Raw genomic sequence first — 20,719 nt, 5'->3', positions numbered from 1 at the left:
GGGAGCGTGCTGTTCGGATCGGCTGATCCGAACAGTGTTTAGCTAAAAGTGCATTTTCTGAATGTTAGAATCCCTTTAAATTGGTTTAATTAAAAATTGGAATCCTTTACAATATGAATGTTAAGTTACATTTTCATACATCTACACTGTCTACCAATAAGTATTTCGACACCTGTGGTAGAATAGAAAAACAAAATTTGTTCATATTCAATCATTGGTAGAACCCAGCAGATGCTTCCTTACGGATGGTAATGATCGACACAATACTCCTGGATGCCTGGTGAAACTCTTGGTGTATGTGAGCCATCGGTTGGGTGCGGTTCTTCCAAATTTCTCTGGCAAGCACCTGTTGGTCTCTATCTCCCAGTTTCAGGGTTCTGCCGACTCGGGGCACATTCCAATAATCACCATTCTCCTTCCACTTCGTAATCACATAGGCCACTGTCGATTTTGGGTAATTCAGTTCACTTGCTATGTCCCTTAAGGATCGACCATTTCTGTGGTACCTCACAATTACCCCTTTCTCGAAATTGGATAACTGTGCACTCTGTACATCTTGCATGTGACTAATGCCAATGCTGTTTCCTACACAATATTTAATGGTAGAAGGCGAGACACCGCAGATATCTTCATTTGTATAGGTGTCCAAATACTTATTGGTAGACAGTGTATACTCTAAGTGTAACATAAAAAAGGGAGAATGAAAAATGTACTAACCTATACTAAAGTCTAATAACAAGAATAGTAATATGGATAAAAAAAAAATGAATACAAGAATGAAATATTTTATTTTCTAACTATTATACTGTTGCCAGGGTGTGCTGTTCAACAAAACCTGATTGTGCAACAGAAAGTCCTGTTTTTAGTACAGAGGTTCAGCTACTGTCAGACTACTTCAGGTGCTAATAACACAAGACACGCAATTTCTTTTGTTGACACACTTATATTTAGAACAGTCCAGCTTACTGCGATCTATGAATATGGTTCCTTGACATTCACTGCAGTTAAATGGGGATGATGGACTGGCAATGAAATCAATGATTATAACATTACATCTAAGAATGTGCTGTGGAAAAGCAAAGAAATACTGCCAAGCTAGCAGAGGTCAATGTAAGTACTTGCACGTGACAAAGAAACAAGTTTTCCTTTGAGACTTTTCTCTTCAGAGAAAATTGCAATACCGATAGTCCTTCATTTTATGTGTACAGTACTAGATTACAACTCTCATACATGACTTTTTTTTTTTGCTATCTGCTTTCAGAGAGTAAGCATAACTGAGGATTTACAATACTGATGGTTCCGGGATAATATATAGATTATTGTATATTTTATGTAAAAAATACCTTACCTTAAGGTATTACCTTATTTGTTCACTTGCCTAGATATGTTCAGATATGTGTGTCACAGATTAAACTGATTTTCTCGACACAGCATTGTTTTGTGACCAGTGGGGGAAGGTACATTGTTAGTATGTTGTGATATTGTTAAATGGTTTCAGGTTAAATTGAAATCTTTAACCACACTGGAGATAAGTTGAGTGCGGACACATCTGTATCTACGATCAAACTAAAAACAAACAAACAGACTATGCACAAAAGCCTTAAACGGGTTTGCATCTTTGTTATTGATGACTTATCCTCATTAATTCCATGAGACAAGGATATAGTTACATTGTAGTGCCACAAGGATACAAATAACATGCAATGTGGACAGTAACGGGGACAGAGTGCTTATAAAAGCTATGTGGCCCCTTCAAACAGCTGATCAGGGGGTCCAGGTGTTGGATAGGTTATCAATAAAAAGAACTAGATTACCCCTTTAAATAGTGTAATTCTTGTAAGTTTGGCTGTCATCTATACATTGCTTCAGTTTTTGGTAACTATTTTCTGTCAGCCATATGAGCTCTCATAGCAATAGTCAAATACAGATGTAGATAACAGAGTTAAAAGGAGTCTGTCAGCAATTAAATTGTTATCAAATTGATGACCGTAACTTGTAGGGCGGCTTCTACACTTTTCAGAGATGTCTTGCTTATTCTGCATTGCAGCTCCATTTCACAAAAATCTTTGTTTTATTCTTATGCAAATTAGCTGAAAAGAGCTTTAAGGACTGATCTTCGTTCCAGGGTTTCACTCTCTGCTATAGATAACTGCAAACAAGTGGAAGTTGTCACTCAAGAAAAGGAGGAGGAGCCATAAGGTAGTTAGGGGTGATTATTTAGAACAGAGAGTATAGCGCCAGCAGGTGTAGAAATGCCACTAAAGTAAATTTAAGATAATTTGCATAAAATCCTAATTTTCAAGAAAATGGTGCGGCAATGCAGAATAAGAAAGGTCTTTTTGGAAATGGTAGAAGCAGCAGTACAAGGTACTGTTGTTAGTCTGATACTGATTTTCCTGCTGACAGACTGTTAGGACTGTTTGACTGTTAGGACTGTTAGGATTGTTTGAACCCTGGGACGGGACACAAGAGACAGTGAGCCCTAAGCTGAAGCCCTCAACTGACCCTTCCTATTGCCAGGCCCTATCCTACGTAATAGGCGGCAACCACAAAGACGGTCCCTTCCTGTATATGTGAAAGACAAAACACAGACAAGACGGACAACAACAAAGAGAGGTCAGCTAGCCAAGGGTCAGTAACAGTCGAGTGATGCAGTGCCAAATCGGAGTCCAAAGAATAGTCAGTGAGGAAAGCCAAAGGTCAAGGATAAGAATGCAAGCAAAAATAGGGACAGTACGGAGCGAGTATACACAAGGCAATAGCAAGCATTGGTGTGAATGAGAGTCAAGACTAAATAGGGAGGAAGAACCCACCCCTGGAGTTGACAGGAAGGCAGGCTGTCAATCACATGAATTAACACTTCAAGAACAGAGGCAAACAAGGGCAGAAGACAAGTGTGGTGCAAATAAAATCACAGAACTAGAACAGTGTTCACAGTGTGACCAAAAACTTTAAGCCAAGTACCAAACTGCACCCGCCTCCTGCGCCCCAGCATGCGAGCAGAGGGTGGCGCAGAGACCCAAACAGGCAGAGATGTTACACAGACTCTCTGTAACCTAACTTTCTGAAGCATTAGAACTTGATGTCTTATCAACAAAGACAACAAAAGTCTTTGAAAAGTGTTTGAAAAATTTGTGTTAATATTTTCAAAAACGTAACTTTTAATTGTCAATTGATTTAAAAATGGTTATGTTCATGGGAAAACCCAACAAACAAAATGATACGCTAACTATCCTATTTGTGTTTCTGTTTGGCCACTCTAAGGCGGTAATGTGAATTGCAGGCGTTTGAAGCTTTTGTTAACATGAGATACTGTGTTGGGCTAGATTCATGAGGAATCACATTAGTTAAGTCAGATCAGCATACCTAAATTATGCATAAGTTTTTGTGCAGTTCTATTAAAAGCATACTATATTTCTAGTATGACATGAAAGTAATTTAATAATATGCTTGGAACAATTATGGTGAGTGGTAAGAAAATGTTGCAGGAGAATTAATAGGATGACCGCTTAGATCCAGTATATCACAATATTTCTTGGCATTTTTATTTTCTTTGTCTCACTTTTAATATTATCCCAGTCGATTTAAATACATACAGTGATGCTGGGCAGTGTCTTTAAGGGCTTACTGCCAGACAAAGCCATCTGTCTTTCAATCTGTATATAAAGCCTCTAGTTATCTAACAAGATGTTTGTTGATCCTTGAGCTGGCTATGAACAAAAACACAATTCCACTAGATTATCGTTCTTTAATCGTGTACATAACTATTCACTTCGTTATGTACACAAATGACAAACATGTCATCTATATTCAAATGAAAGCAGTGTGGAGTTATATAGCTCCTATTGAACCGCAATGTTATTTTTCAATAGTTTTATGGAAGTGTTACATTTCAAACTAAAATGTGGGTAAGATAAGGACAAAAACATCAGAACGAAACTGTGAGCCATTGATGCCATCCACAGAAGTAGTATGTATCAATAAAACCCTTATATAATGGCCTGACACTGCACTGAAGGCTAATACCAATCACACAATGCACTCAAGGATCATGAAACCACGGGTTGGCGTTGCGGAAGTTGCATCTACAGTGAAGTGTGTACCGAGAATGAAAAAGAGAATATAACAAATAGGGAAAAAACAGACAGGACAGAAGAGAGAAGTAAATAAGGACAGTGTATGTCAATTTCTCAGTGTGGAGAAAAGTTATATAGTTATATTGATGCAAGATGATAACTATATTTTTTAGTAAGCTTTAAAGAATGTATATCTAAACAAAGACAGAGTCCCTCTCAACGGTTTCTGCAACAGTGCATTTATTAGTAGTACATATATCTGTTTAGAGACAATTCAGATTCCCAGATTCAGTGCAAGTCCATCTTTCCTTGTTGTGAGCTCTGGAGATGGCATCTGATGGTCTGTCTCATGATATAATCACCATATATCAATACAGAACATAATCTGCCTCTTTTATAGTTAGATGCAATAAAATCAATAGCAGGCAATTGGATGATAACTGCAAGCAGTATCTAAAAATAGCACACCTCTGAAGGCCAAGATGGACCCCAAAACACCTTCACTAGGGCTCACGGCTAGGAGAGATGGTCTTGTGCTGAATGTGGGAATCTGGATTGTCACAAACCAGATAAATGTACTAATAATAAAGGCGCTGCTACAGAAACAAAGACAAAGTCCATAAAACTTACAAAGTGGCAAGGAGACAAAAGAAGTTGTAACAGCAGTGTCAAAATCCAGGAGAGGACATAACAAGCAGAAACAGGAGACAAAAGCAATATCCGGGACACAAGCCAAGGGTCACAAATCTAACCAGGAATGTCAGAGCACAATCAGAACACAAAAAGGGAATCCAGGGAGCAAGCCAGAGGTCAGGAATCAAACAGGTATCCACAGACAAGATGGAGAGCCAAACTAGGAAGCAAATTAAAATAGTTGGTACCTGAATCAGAAAGGAGTGATCTTATATAGGCCTCTTCAGATGCGAATTGGTGAAGGCATGGAAGTATACAACTCAAAAGCTTCCCCAAATAGTCATGGAAATCTTAAAGAAGAAGCTTCTGAAGAGACAATCCTGACACCAGTTTGTTTGGAAGTTTCTATGCAGCTGTCAGCTGGGCTATTGTGAAAATCTGATCTTGAGTAGCCTGTTTAGGCAAGAACTTCCAATCCAAAAGCCTTTCTTAATCCTTTCAGGAACAAGCATTGAAGTCCCAATACTCAGGCCAAATGTATCACTTTTGTACACACTGCTTTACACAGAAATTTCTTTTTAATAGCTGTTTACCTTGTTTTTTGTTTTTTTTTCAGAACACAAGGTTTGAAGTAAGTAGCCTTATTTGTTAAATAAAAAAAAAAAAACGGGGCGAAACGGTCCGTCGGGGCTCAGAGTGGAGGTCGCAGCTGGTGAGCAGTGGTTTATGTATATGCTTCACATTTTGTCCTATGTAGGTTGGCTTATGTAATACTGGCATGCGTGTGTAACTTTACATTGGTTCTGTTACCTTATATGCTCTTACTATATAGTGGTGATATGGGTATTATCTTTGCAATGCTACAGATATATATTTTTTTCAATTAAGTGCCCTGATCTTGTGATATTGTGGGCAATAGGAGCCTATTTACATTTATATATACAAAATACTGGGCCTCTATACACACATTTATTGTGGCTGTTCTCATCCCCTACACCACTAGCAGATTATACACCTGCTGGAGCAGCTCAGTCCAGTGCAACCTCCACTCTTGTTGTGTGCTTTTAAATGTATTTATGTGTTTGTTTTCCTGATACCAATATTTTTTATACCGTATTTTTCGGACTATAAGACGCACTTTTTTTCCCCCAAATTTGGGGGGAAAAGAAGGGTGCGTCTTATAGGCCGAATGTGGCGCCTGGCACCCGCCGTAATAGAGAGGCGGAAGCCGGCAAGTGACAGACGCCATTACAGGTGCCGGGGCCTGAGACATCGCTGCGCTCCTCTGCCCTGCATAAAGCCAGCAGCGGCAGGGGTGATGCTATTCCGCTCCTCCGTCCCCCCGCCGCTGGCTTCATGCAGGGCAGGGCAGCGATGTCTCAGGCCCCGGCGTCTATCCCTCCCTGGCATCCGCCTCTCTAGTACAGCGGATGCCGGGTCTGGAGTCAGTATCGGCGGCCCCTTCTCCCCCGGGGCCGGTCCCCACCGGCGATATCGCAGGAGCCGACCTGTTTGGGTGACAGCCGGGAGTCTAATGAGGCTCCTGGGCCTGTCACTGCTGTATTAGTATTGCGGCTGGTCTCTATGACCAGCCGCCGTAATACTAATATACAGAATGTCCCATAGACGGGGGGGGAATAAAATAGTAAAAAAAAAAAAAAAAGCTTTAAAAATATATAATAAAAATATGAAATAAATAAAAGTTCTAAATCACCTTCTGTCCCATATATATATATATATATATATATATATATATATATATATATATATATATGTAGAAAATCATATATCATAAACCACCGTTTTTTTTTTTCAATAAAAGGTGATCTAAGCAATAGATATTCCCCAAAATGGTATAACTAAAAATAACTTCTGGCCCCGCAAAAAAAATCACTCTATGTGTCCCCGTACAGCTGCAGGGTCACCTGTCAATGTGGCCTTGCAGCTGTTGCAAAACTACAACTCCCATATATTAAATATTTTACCAGTTTTTGCTTCAAAAATTTTTTTCCCTATTTTCCTCCTCTAAAACCTAGGTGCGTCTTATAGTCCGAAAAATACGGTAATTAAAAACATTTTTGTAACAATAAATTTAGATTTAAAATCAAAATAATTTTTTGTGTTATTTATACATTGATACTTAGTTGGTGCCTTGAGTTTTTGCGGGTGTTTTTTATCTAGTATTGAGATTGCTTTGGGTTTGTTATTTGTTAAATAAGTTTAATATTTTTTTGCTACTGGACTAATGGTATGAAATGTGGAACAAAATGCTTCTTTTACCTTAAACAAAATAAGATATATATATACAGTCCTATGAAAAAGTTTGGGCACCCCTATTAATCTTAATCATTTTTAGTTCTAAATATTTTGGTGTTTGCAACAGCCATTTCAGTTTGATATATCTAATAACTGATGGACACAGTAATATTTCAGGATTGAAATGAGGTTTATTGTACTAACAGAAAATGCGCAATATGCATTAAACCAAAATTTGACCGGTGCAAAAGTATGGGCACCTCAACAGAAAAGTGACATTAATATTTAGTAGATCCTCCTTTTGCAAAGATAACAGCCTCTAGTCGCTTCCTGTAGCTTTTAATCAGTTCCTGGATCCTGGATGAAGGTATTTTGGACCATTTCTTTCTACAAAACAATTCAAGTTCAGTTAAGTTTGATGGTCGCCGAGCATGGACAGCCCGCTCTCAAATGATCTGAAAACAAAGATTGTTCAACATAGTTGTTCAGGGGAAGGATACAAAACGTTGTCTCAGAGATTTAACCTGTCAGTTTCCACTGTGAGGAACATAGTAAGGAAATGGAAGACTACAGGGACAGTTCTTGTTAAGCCCAGAAGTGGCAGGCCAAGAAAAATATCAGAAAGGAAGAGAAGAAGAATGGTGAGAACAGTCAAGGACAATCCACAGACCACCTCCAAAGAGCTGCAGCATCATCTTGCTGCAGATGGTGTCACTGTGCATCAGTCAGCAATACAGCGCACTTTGCACAAGGAGAAGCTGTATGGGAGAGTGATGAGAAAGAAGCCGTTTCTGCACGTACGCCACAAATAGAGTTGCCTGAGGTATGCAAAAGCACATTTGGACAAGCCAACTTCATTTTGGAAACAAAGATTGAGTTGTTTGGTTATAAAAAAAAGGCGTTATGCATGGCGTCCAAAAAGAAACAGCATTCCAAGAAAAACACTTGCTACCCACTGTAAAATTTGGTGGAGGTTCCATCATGCTTTGGGGCTGTGTGGCCAATGCCGGCACCGGGAATCTTGTTAAAGTTGAGGGTCGCATGGATTCCACTCAGTATCAGCAGATTCTTGAGAATAATGTTCAAGAATCAGTGACGAAGTTGAAGTTACGCCGGGGATGGATATTTCAGCAAGACAATGATCCAAAACACTGCTCCAAATCAACTCAGGCATTCATGCAGAGGAACAATTACAATGTTCTGGAATGGCCATCCCAGTCCCCAGACCTGAATATCATTGAACATCTGTGGGATGATTTGAAGCGGGCTGTCCATGCTCGGCGACCATCAAACTTAACTGAACTTGAATTGTTTGTCCAAAATACCTTCATCCAGGATCCAGGAACTGATTAAAAGCTACAGGAAGCGACTAGAGGCTGTTATCTTTGCAAAAGGAGGATCTACTAAATATTAATTATTTTTTTTTTTTTTTTTTTTTTTTTATGTAGATTGTGAGCCCCACATAGAGCTCACAATGTACATTTTTCCCTATCAGTATGTCTTTTTTTTGGAATATGGGATGGAAATCCATGCAAACACGGGGAGAACATACAAACTCCTTGCAGATGATTTTATGCCCTTGGTGGGATTTGAACACCAGGACTCCGGTGCTGCAAAGCTGCAGTGCTAACCACTGAGCCACCATGTGGCCCCTTCTACTAAATATTAATGTCACTTTTCTGTTGAGGTGCCCATACTTTTGCACCGGTCAAATTTTGGTTTAATGCATATTGCGCATTTTCTGTTAGTACAATAAACCTCATTTCAATCCTGAAATATTACTGTGTCCATCAGTTATTAGATATATCAAACTGAAATGGCTGTTGCAAATACCAAAATATTTAGAACTAAAAATGATTAAGATTAATAGGGGTGCCCAAACTTTTTCATAGGACTGTATATATATATATATATATATATATATATATATATATATATATATATAAATATATATATATATATATATATATATATATATATATATATATATATATGCATATACTTCACATAGACATATTACAATGTAATGTAATTTTCTAGTTTTGTCTGATTAGAGGGGCTACACATTTATATAGTTTTTTTTTAACAAATATAGAAGGTTCTCTATGGTTTTATATTCTGCATGGCTTATTTTCTGGACCCCTAGTCCATGTATAAATTACCCAGTAGTTTAGTATAGTAGAGGGCTGTAAACTGCTTGTGTTTTCTCTAACTAGGCTCCCTGCTGAGAAAGCAGACCTTAGGGAAGAAGGTGAAGGAAGGGGCTGTCAGGTGAGCAAGTTCTATTAGCACATAATCGTAAGGCCATTCCATTCGCTCACACGATCACCATAAAGAGTTAAATTCTGTTTATGAAAGTGATGATAAAAGTTTTCAAGTCTTTCTTTATTACAGTGTAACTCTGTGACAATAACTTCAGCAAGAATATGAGGCACTTATTACTCCTACAGAATCAGTTGTAAATCACAGATGTTTGACTATAATTAACATAACTGCAGCACCAGGCATCAGACAGAGCAATGTAAATAGCCAGATTAGTGACATCTAAGGGTTAAAATCTCCCAAACTCAGCAGCACTCTGTCAGTTATAACATAGTTATTGGCTTCTCTTAATATTCTAGTAAATTGTACTTTGTTTGGTCTGTTTCATACGTGTATTCCTGTCTAGTCTGATACTTGTAGTCCTTCTTTATTATTTCCTGTTGCATCTGCTTAATCTGTTTCTAGCTTCAGTTGTGCTGTGCAATATTCATGTATCCTGTACTACTTGTGTTCAGCTCTGTTCTGTTTGTCTGCCTGTTTATTATCATTTGTCTGCTTCATTACCTACAGTCACTCCCATTATTCATCTGAACAGTCATTTGTTCTCATCACCCATGTAGTTTCAAATCTAATGTTGAGCTCCCATTGTCTTGTATTATCTGTTAAGTTGACAAATGTTTCATGTATTTACTCTTAGTGATCAGTTATTATAATGGGGAACCTATTCACGGCAATTCATTTTTTCTTTTGCATGGGTCAGCCATGTAATGCACATATTGTGGTTCTACCAAGGCACATAACAGGTGGTCCTGAGCAGAAGACGCCTTTATGAGCCAATTCCTTCATTTCCCATAATACCATTGTCTATGCTTTAGTAAAGGTTATTTATGGAGTATGTTACACAATATAAATAAAATTTGACACACTAAAAACATTCTTAGGGCTTAACAAGAATTAGGCATCAAATTATTATTTATTTATTTATTTATTTATTTATTTATTTATTTATTTATTATGACACCCATTCAATAGACTAATGGACTCTTCCAGAGACTGAAAATTATCCATCCATAGTGCATTTCTATACAGTACATGAGATTTGGGTTGACCTATTGATGTCTCTATGTCTGAGGCAAGAGAATATATTAAAATAACATTATTATCATATTACAATGATGAATGATTTTCCAAACGGAACACAGTCTGTAATATTCATTAGGTGCAATGAAGAGTAAACAAACTAAAAAGCACATCCACTGCCAATTGTATTATAGCTGGATAAACAAATAAACACATCCATAGAACTGAAATTCTGTCTTTATTTATTCCTTATTAAAGTCACTAGCTTTGCAGACTATCAATCCAAACTTCCATAATCATATCCCAGTATAACAGCTCAGTGCTGAACATTGTGGTGACAGGAGATGAAAGAAATTAGCGGCTTAAAAGGAAGCCTTAGCTTTTGTTCTTCACTACTTTGTAAAATATTCACAGAACTGAGCTAAATTTTTAATAACAATTGTGTGCTATGTAACTACAGTATATGCAATAATTACATAGTAACACCCGTACACAGCTGCCACGTATCAAACTATAGCTAAAAGGGAATGTCCTGCAGATTTGCTTTCCATATAAGAAATTTCTACTGTTTTTTTTATATATTTTTTTGTATTTTATTATTTGAAAGCTCAAAATGTACAGGATTCTTTGCGCCATAAATGATCTACACAAGTAAAATATAATCTTTTGCAGTTGTAGGATTGTCATGACCGATTTGTATTGATCATAGAAGTTTTAGGTATTTTATCAAGTATTTCTGACTTAATACTAGTGATCTACTAAAAGTGCCCATATACAGTACTGTGAGGTTGGTCTTACACAACGGTATTGGTTTTACGGTCAGCCAGTTGTTGATCAGCAACATTACTATTACACTTTGGACATAGACATTGTAGATGCCGTGTCCTGCCGCATGCGCCCATAGAGTTGCAGACCTGCTGTATTCAGTGCGGACCTTAGTCAGGGCCCAGCACACCACGGATACAATATCCGGTGGTGTAAGAGGCTGCACTGAATATAATGTGTCCGCAAATGGTCCGCAATTGAAAACCTGCAATACCAATACCAAGACCAGCCTATCTGTTTCTCCCAAATTCCCTTTAGACATGCACACTGTACTCAGCTAGCAGCTTATCTGTCCTCAGAACAAAGGGATCGAACATGTGACGTATCTTATCAATCCTTTCCTGACATCATCATCTCATCAACTGGCTTTTATGTATATAGTGTTTTAAAAGTGCAATAGCTTATCTAGAAATGCTCAGGCTCATATTTGAAGACCAGACATCAGTTTTTCTATGTGTTCCTATGAAAGCTTCAATATGACATATGAATGTATAGACATACTGACTTATCCTCCACACAATAAAAGATGCTTGGATTGGGGAGCATGAGTGCAACAATAGCGGATTTGGATGGAACACACTTGATACATAAATGAACTACACCCGCATCTACACCATCTATATTACTATGGAACAGAAAGATAACACTTTTTGCTTTCCGCTCCGGATTAGGCACAAATGAATGGGCCTAGTCCAGAGGGTGCTGTCGCGAGGCTGAATCAGCCGCAGAATCCGCCTGAAGAAAGGGCAGCTTGTTTCTACATAGACCTCTATTGTGAGAGGACGGATTTTGAAGAGGATTCTGCGCCAAAATCCGCCCCCTCTTGCCCTGTGTGAACTAGCCCTTACAGCAGGTAACAAGGCTTGCAAGGGTCATTGCCCACGTTTGTTAGTATTTCAGCTTTATAGGCATGGACTATGCCAAAAAAGACCAACATGGGTAAGAAGGTTAGTTGCTCTGTAAATGTAAATGTGAATTCAATGCTCCCCATTATGTTACATTTTATAAATTGTCTATAGGATGTAGATATTGTGCTTCTCACAACCTGAACTTCACTAAAATATTGGTGCATTGCTGAACTCCCTAAATCCCTTGTATGAGGTCCGTAGTGCTCCATTCCTGTGCAGGAGCATGCGCATACAAGTAATATGTAATGAATAATCTTTTATTATCTAAGTATACAAGGCATGACTTGCTATGGACACACTGGTGACATGATGCCCAACCATGATAACCAACGCTGTCCGAGCTGCATACCCCATGTTTAATATGAAGGATCTGTTCACATTATGTTTGCTGACTGCTTCAGCAAATTACATATGTTAAAATATGTAAAAAAAAAAAAAAAAAAAAATTACTGTACATAATATATATGGGCACCAGTATTTTCTACGTGCTATACTGTATAGGCCTATTGAGTCGCATACCGTTATCTCGTCCAGATTCCAATTAACAAGGTTTCACCTCATGTGAGCTTTTATCAAGTCATATCCGGGGACAGAAATTTCTGTGGGAGACTTTGCCAAAATTATTATTAGGATTTTCCCCAGTAAGACTATTGGGAATTACATTTGAATATATACATAATAAATCTATCATGTGTGCCATGTATTTTTGCACATCGTTTGTGTACTTTTTGCAGCTTTATCTTTTCCACAGTCATGTTTTCTTATTTTTCTTGTTTTTTTTTTTTTTTCCAGCTCTATGTGGATTATCCTGATTGTATATAATTTATACTGGCCTATTTCCTGCTACTTCCAGTCCTCAGATATGTCTTGTAAGGGCTCGTGTGAATTGTTAATTGGAATCTGAAAATATCATTTATTTAGTGTTTTGTGATCAAGCTGGATGAAGTCTTCATACTCTACACTGTCTGGTATTACCTAGAAACCTTGTGAATCTGCAAATCAGACCAGAGTATCGTGTTCTCACCACTCTATTGATATTGGATTGAAGAATCCTTCTGTCGGTACCCACAACAATAATACAAGTGCGTTACCACCCTGCTGCTGAGCGGCATACATCTGCAAGACTGTAAGGCGCATACTGTATAACATATCTGTCTTATGCTGTTGTATTAAAACACATAGTTTATCATGCTTTTCAGCAAAGATATAACAAAATCTAAGCATAAACCTAGCAAACATATGTCAAAAATAAACTATTTTGTCACAGTCTGATCCGTAGAAAGTACCTGGCAAATACATTGTGAACAAAGCCTAACAAGCTAGCATCTGTAAGGGGGTTTTCACATGTCAGATTTTTCACAGTGGAGTTTTTAGTGGAAAATCCACAGGGTCTTGGGGATCCCCCGAAGAGAAACCTATATGCATTAAAAAAATGGTTAGCTATAAAACCACACGGACCCCATAGTGTGGTTTCCGTTTGGTTTCTGCACAAAAACATGCGGAAAGAAAAGTGCTGCTTGCAAGTACTTTTCTCTGTGCATGATTCGTGTATACATTGAGCGGAAGTGGTTAGCTAATGCATGATGGGGTCCGTGTGGTGTATTAGCTAACCACTTTTTAATGCGTATAGGTTTCCATTCGGGGGGTCCCCAAGCGGACTCCCCAAATGGAATACCGAACGCAGAAGTGAATTGGGCCTTACAGTGCCAGCAAATGAAATAAGATTTAGGCAACTCTCACCCCTAGATATGTCTGTGTTCTAGAGCTCAGCTTTGTCTTATTTACTACTATGGATATTACCCTGTAATATGGATTTTAAATCCAAAATTTGTGGTAAATCTACACCAAATTCTGCAAGAAATGCGAATGACCATTTTTTAAATATATTGTCTGCAGTTATGGATTTGTTTCTATGGCCTTATACAAACATTTGTAATTTTTACAGATCAGTTCTCAGGCCATAGAATCCATCTGTAAAATATGAATATGAATATGGGATCTTTCTCCGTATGATTACAGAGGACAAATGAAAATGTTTTTTAGCTGAAAACAGATAGATCTTGCAGACAGTAAAACTAACTATGATTATAGTATGTGCATGTAACTTACATATGGATTTTCAGTGGATTTCTTGCATTTTGCTGCATGATCATGGCACAATGTGGAGAATGTGGAGACAGTGAGGGGTTTGTATTTCGTGTGTCCTGTACTTTTTGCACAGGGGCCCTCTGTTATGAATTATTAACTACTATCTATATATTCATATTCACACAGTGGAAACGGAAGAGCAATTTGAGATGGACTTCTGCCGTATGTTCTTTCTCCATTTGTGTCCCTCTGGCACAGCTTTCACCTGCATAGATGAATGAACCTATTTAGCGTCTCGCGACGCAGGTTATGCGGCTGAAACAACAATGGTGTATGTGGGAAGATTGAGCAGGATGCTTATTTTTTTTGGTAGTCCTGCTTTGATCTCTGCCTCATATTGAAAACAAAGGTAGATTGAGAGTGAAATTTTGTGATGATTTTGAGGCAAAATGCACCTCATGTTCAGTGAGAAATTCTGCTGTGTGAACAAGCCCTTTGAACCTAAACCTTCCTATATACGGTATTTTATAGGAAAAAGAAAGACTCAATAATAGCAAATAAAACTGTCACATATAGGAGGGTAATTTACATTACGGAAAATGTCTAAGACATAAAGTAGCTTTAGTTTGTAGTGCTGGAGTCCTGAGTTTGAATTCTGCCAAGGACAACATCTGCAAGGAGTTTGTTTGTTCTCCCCGTGTGTGCATGGGTTTCCTCCGGGTACTCCGGTTTCCTCCCACACTCCAAAGACATACTGATAAGGAATGTAGATTGTGAGCCCTATATGGGACAGTGACTGCCAAGGTCTGTAAAGCGCTGCGGAATATGATGGCGCTATACAAGTAAGCCAAATGAATAAATAATAATAATAAATACTTAAAACTTACAGCTCTAACACTAAACCTAAATGCCCTGACTAAGGCTTTTTCGCTCCCTCCTCTTGCACAGGGCACCCCTAAATATGTCTGTGTTCTAGAGCTCAGCTTGACTTTAAAAAACGAACACCATCTTAGAATCTGCATAACAAAAACATCACAAGCGAGCCCTCCAGTAAGTATCTTTCTGGATATGGATGGCATGTGCAACTGCAGATAAAAAGATTTTTAATGATCACTTTTTATTAAATAAATTAAAAATTTATGTGAAAATATCTTCTAAATGCCAGAAAAGCACCTCAGATAATGCAAATCACAAGCATGTCAGAAAGTACAAGATGGTCTAGTTTTAAGACTCCAGAGAGCGAATATTGATTCAAACTTTTCCAAACCTGCAGTCAAGTATTTTGCGAGCAGCTACGATGTATAGGGTGTTATGGCATTGTAAATTATTAATTCATTTTTCAAAGCTTAAACAAGTAGTTGTCAATTTTCTCCTCAGGACACTGAGCAAGAATAGACTTAGTGACAGTCACAAAATATTTCATCTCTTTGCATACTCCGCAGGTGCTTTCATCTACATGTAAATGCTGTTATTTTTGTGTCCCAATCTGAAGAGCATTCATCTAAGGAAATAGTTAAGACATATTTCACAAAAAGAGATTACAATAGTCTGCCAGACCTCTCTTTAGAATGTATTTGAATGGAAAACATGGTTTGTATATCTAAGAATACATTGTCTGTTTCTTTTCAGACTTTTCGAATGTTTTAAGCAGAGGAAATCGTTCAATGTTGTTATTCCATTTCTTACTAAAAGGAGAAAGAGTGGGGATTAAATTAAAGATTCATAAATTTCTAAGTCCACTTACTCCATCTGTAAACCAGACATTTTTGTAGGGTAAATTTTATTTCACACCTTTCATATTTTAAATGATTTTATATGAACAATCTTTGTGTTATTTATTGAGTAATTTGGTTGTTTTGATCCCTTATCTAATACAGATAAGACCACAAGACTCCACAAGACCACGTCTTTAAGGAGACTGTTCTAAGGAGACCAGATTTTCTGTGACATATATTGCCCGACCACATTAGTATTTAGTGGTCATCTTCTTTAGGAATATCATACTCCAATAAGTCCATTTCAGTGCAATTTTGAATGATTGTTTAAAACAAGTAATATCACTTTTTTATTTTACACTTACAGATGGACCAAAGTATGACCTGACTTTTTGCGGTGTGATATCTTTTACTGTGAAAGAGTTAAATTAATCAATTGCTACATCTGTAATTGATCAACATACAGGGTAATTAGCATATCACATTGTGATACCTTTGAGAAACACTTCTGAACCTGGGATACATATCCAGACAAATCCAGCCAAGTGTCAGGAGCAGGGCCGGAGCCTCCGTGGCGCCATGCGCTCCTTCTCCTGTGCTCCCAGGTCCCTCACTTTATGAGTCTCAGGAGGCAGGCTGAAACCTCTGCAATGCTGTACAGGAGTTGCTGGCCTCCTCCTGAGCTGGATGGGGGACTATCAGTTTGCCTGATGTTTAAAGGGATTCTACCATTAAAAAACATTTTTTTTCTAGGTAACACGTCGGAATAGCCTTTAGAAAGGCTATTCGTCTCCTACCTCCTCCGCCACGCCGTTCGTTCGAAATAACGGTTTGTACCGGTATGCTAATTAGTTCTCTCGCAGCGATGGGGGCGTCCCCCAGTGCAGGAGATGCGATGGGGACGTCCCTATTGCTGCTCGAAAACCGAACAGAGCGTACTGCGCAGGCGTCCCACGTCAAGCCAAAGAAGGAAGGGGAGGATGCAGAAGAAGGCGGCGCTGGAGTCGGTTTTCAAGCAGCAGTGGGGACGCCCCCATCGCATCTCCTGCACTGGGGGACGCCCCCATCGCTGCGAGAGAACTAATTAGCATACCGGTACAAACCAGTATTTCGAACGAACGGTGCGGCGGAGATCACTTCCAAAAGTAGGAGACAAATAGCCTTTCTAAAGGCTATTCCGACGTGTTGCCTAGAAAAAAAAGTTTTTTAATGGTAGAATCCCTTTAAGGAGATGAACTAGAAGCATTGAGCAGAGGCATTGTTTTTCTAATTACATCCTGGAAAATAGATTTGGATATTCCCCAGAATCCCCCTGTTGAGTGAAAATGGCTCGTAAGTCTCCATATACCTACAAAGGCACTCTCCTTAAGGAGTTTTCTTAGTCATTGACCCTATGAACATATGCATAAGCTTATATCAGCTGTTAAGATGAGTATATATTACGGGTAAAGTGTGGCAGGACTATACAGTAAGTCACATTTTTACTGATCGGTGTTTTAGTCACATTCTATGGTTTAGAATGTATTATTTGCGTTTCTGATAAATAGACAACTTTACAAGTTTTATAGAAACACGTCATGGATATATGTCATAGCACTAAGCACAAGGCAATATCAAGGGCACTATCACAATACTCCAAGACAGCTGTCCTTAGAACATCAAAACCTTCAAGCATGGCTATATGTCATGGATGTGACATGGATCTATGCCATGTAACAAAAAATATCATAAGGTACAGTAGGATCTGGAAGCCCCTTGACAATGCCATACGCCCACAGGGCTCTCACAGCTTTATTTGGGAGAGGTGTTGTCGGGGCATTTTAGTCTCTCGACTGACAGGGTAAATATTTAGTTTTCTATTTATCAGACTGAATTACTTTTAACATAGAGGTCTAAGGAGAAAGGATGGGGAGGAGGAGACACTTTGCAAGTAAGGGCTCGTTCACATCTGCTCCCGGGGTCTCCGTTATGCAGGTTTCCATTTCCTGCCCGAAATTGGGAAGGCAATGGAAACCTGCAGGCATTTTTCAAACCCATTTAAATGAATGGCTTTGAAAAGTGTCCAGCCGTGAGCGCCGGTGAACGTTTTGTGCTCTCCGTTTTCTTTTAACCGGACACAAAATCGGACATGCAGGACCATGTTCACACCAGTGTCAGATAGCTCTTTGGCCAGTACTATGCCTGGTAAAATAATGCTCTACTATTGTACAGAATAAGGCAATAAATCAACACTGTCAGAAGCAATACACTGTAAGTAACAAACCAGACCATTCTGTTTCAGTACATGCATTGTTAATACCTTGCTTATGTAATAATATGTATAATGATGTTAATAAATGTAAAAAATAAAAAAAAATCTTTACAAAATAAAACAATTTAATAGTTCAAGTCTTACAGTACCTCCAAAAAAATAATGACTTCCAGTTCGGAACTGAAGAGGACTATTTGTTTTAACAGATGAAGCTTCATCCCCATCAATAGTTAACATGGCAGAGTTCTCCTCCGCTGTGAATCGTACTTCATGCCACTGTCCGTCATTGAGGCCAGAGCCTGTGAATATAAGAGAAAATCACATAAAGACGCCAAATATATGATGTACAAATATATATAAGAAACGTATAACATTAATATACTGTTATTTCCTTTTTAATATGTCTTGTAAAATACTTATTTGCTTTGTCCCAATTGATTTTAATACATATTCATTGTTCATAGTCCTTTAGCTGTTTTTATAAAAAAAAATGTCATGCTACGAAAGGGATTTTTATTTTTCTGACAGAAAAGATTTCCTTTTTTAACTCCATTATATGGACAACATCTCAGAAAATCACCAGACATCACCAGGAGAGCACCACATGCCATGAGGTAGGTATGGAAGGTTAATATGAATCTTTTTTTTTTTTTTTTTTTACACCACTCTTGGGCCTCCACTCATTATACTATGGGGTCGGAAGACACCCCAGAATATAATAATGTCATTTTTTAGTTCGACTGTGTTAGGGTGAGTTCACATCTACGTTTGGTCTTGTGTTTAGCCAATCCAGCTGGTTTCCGTTTTCTGCCCCGCAAAACTGGACAGTAGATGGAAACCCGGCGGTCAGTTTTCAAACCCATTCACTTTATGTCCGGTTAAAAAAAAAAAACAGTTTCCCCGTGGACAGGCAGAAGACGCACAAGGGCAGTCACCTTTGTAAAGCCATTCAAGTGAATGGATTTGAAAACTGGCCCCCGGGTTTCCGTCTCCTATCCAGTTTTGCAGGGCAGAAGACAGAAACCGTCCGGATTAACTAAACCGTAGACCGGGCGCAGATGTGAACCTGCTCTAAGAGAGCTAGAATATATAGAGAGTAGAGATGAGCGAACAGTGTTCTATCGAACACATGTTCGATCGGATATCAGGGTGTTCGCCATGTTCGAATCGAATCGAACACCACGTGGTAAAGTGCGCCAAAATTCGATTCCCCTCCCACCTTCCCTGGCGCCTTTTTTGCACCAATAACAGCGCAGGGGAAGTGGGACAGGAACTACGACACTGGGGGCATTGAAAAAAATTGGAAAAAGTCATTGGCTGCCGAAATCAGGTGACCTCCATTTTAGACGAATAGTGGATTTCAAATCCGGGTCATATGAGAATGTGAACTTTGTGACTATGAGACAGGGATAGCTGTACAGGCAGGGATAGCTAGGGATAACCTTTATTTAGGGGGGAATGTTATTAAAAATAACTTTTTGGGGCTCTATCGGGTGTGTAATTGTGATTTTTGTGAGATAAACTTTTTCCCATAGGGATGCATTGGCCAGCGCTGATTGGCCGAATTCCGTACTCTGGCCAATCAGCGCTGGCCAATGCATTCTATTAGCTTGATGAAGCAGAGTGTGCACAAGGGTTCAAGCGCACCCTCGGCTCTGATGTAGCAGAGCCGAGGCTGCACAAGGGTTCAAGCGCACCCTCGGCTCTGATGTAGGAGAGCCGAGGGTGCACTTGAACCCTTGTGCACCCTCAGCTCTGCTACATCAGAGCCGAGGGTGCGCTTGAACCCTTGTGCACACTCTGCTTCATCAAGCTAATAGAATGCATTGGCCAGCGCTGATTGGCCAATGTATTCTATTAGCCTGATGAAGTAGAGCTGAATGTGTGTGCTAAGCACACACATTCAGCTCTACTTCATCGGGCTAATAGAATGCATTGGCCAGCGCTGATTGGCCAGAGTACGGAACTCGACCAATCAGCGCTGGCTCTGCTGGAGGAGGCGGAGTCTAAGATCGCTCCACACCAGTCTCCATTCAGGTCCGACCTTAGACTCCGCCTCCTCCGGCAGAGCCAGCGCTGATTGGCCGAAGGCTGGCCAATGCATTCCTATGCGAATGCAGACTTAGCAGTGCTGAGTCAGTTTTGCTCAACTACACATCTGATGCACACTCGGCACTGCTACATCAGATGTAGCAATCTGATGTAGCAGAGCCGAGGGTGCACTAGAACCCCTGTGCAAACTCAGTTCACACTAATAGAATGCATTGGCCAGCGCTGATTGGCCAATGCATTCTATTAGCCCGATGAAGTAGAGCTGAATGTGTGTGCTAAGCACACACATTCAGCACTGCTTCATCACGCCAATACAATGCATTAGCCAGTGCTGATTGGCCAGAGTACGGAATTCGGCCAATCAGCGCTGGCTCTGCTGGAGGAGGCGGAGTCTAAGGTCGGACCTGAATGGAGACTGGTGTGGAGCGATCTTAGACTCCGCCTCCTCCAGCAGAGCCAGCGCTGATTGGTCGAGTTCCGTACTCTGGCCAATCAGCGCTGGCCAATGCATTCTATTAGCCCGATGAAGTAGAGCTGAATGTGTGTGCTTAGCACACACATTCAGCTCTACTT

At 39.3% G+C, this 20,719-nt stretch overlaps 1 protein-coding gene across 1 annotated transcript in view; it reads right to left on the bottom strand.

Moving 5' to 3' along the window:
- Window positions 1-20,719, bottom strand: part of CNTNAP2 (contactin associated protein 2) — a 1,390,705-nt gene that overhangs the window by 590,067 nt on the left and 779,919 nt on the right. Inside the window, exon 9 of the mRNA XM_075271239.1 lies at window positions 18,244-18,393. Coding sequence (XP_075127340.1) covers window positions 18,244-18,393 — 150 coding nt within the window. The remainder of the gene's footprint in view (window positions 1-18,243; window positions 18,394-20,719) is intronic.

The sequence above is a fragment of the Leptodactylus fuscus genome, chromosome 4 (assembly GCF_031893055.1).
Source record: "Leptodactylus fuscus isolate aLepFus1 chromosome 4, aLepFus1.hap2, whole genome shotgun sequence".
NCBI lineage: Eukaryota > Metazoa > Chordata > Amphibia > Anura > Leptodactylidae > Leptodactylus > Leptodactylus fuscus.
Note: the sequence above shows the minus strand (reverse complement) of the source record. Positions and strands in the feature narration are given on the sequence as shown.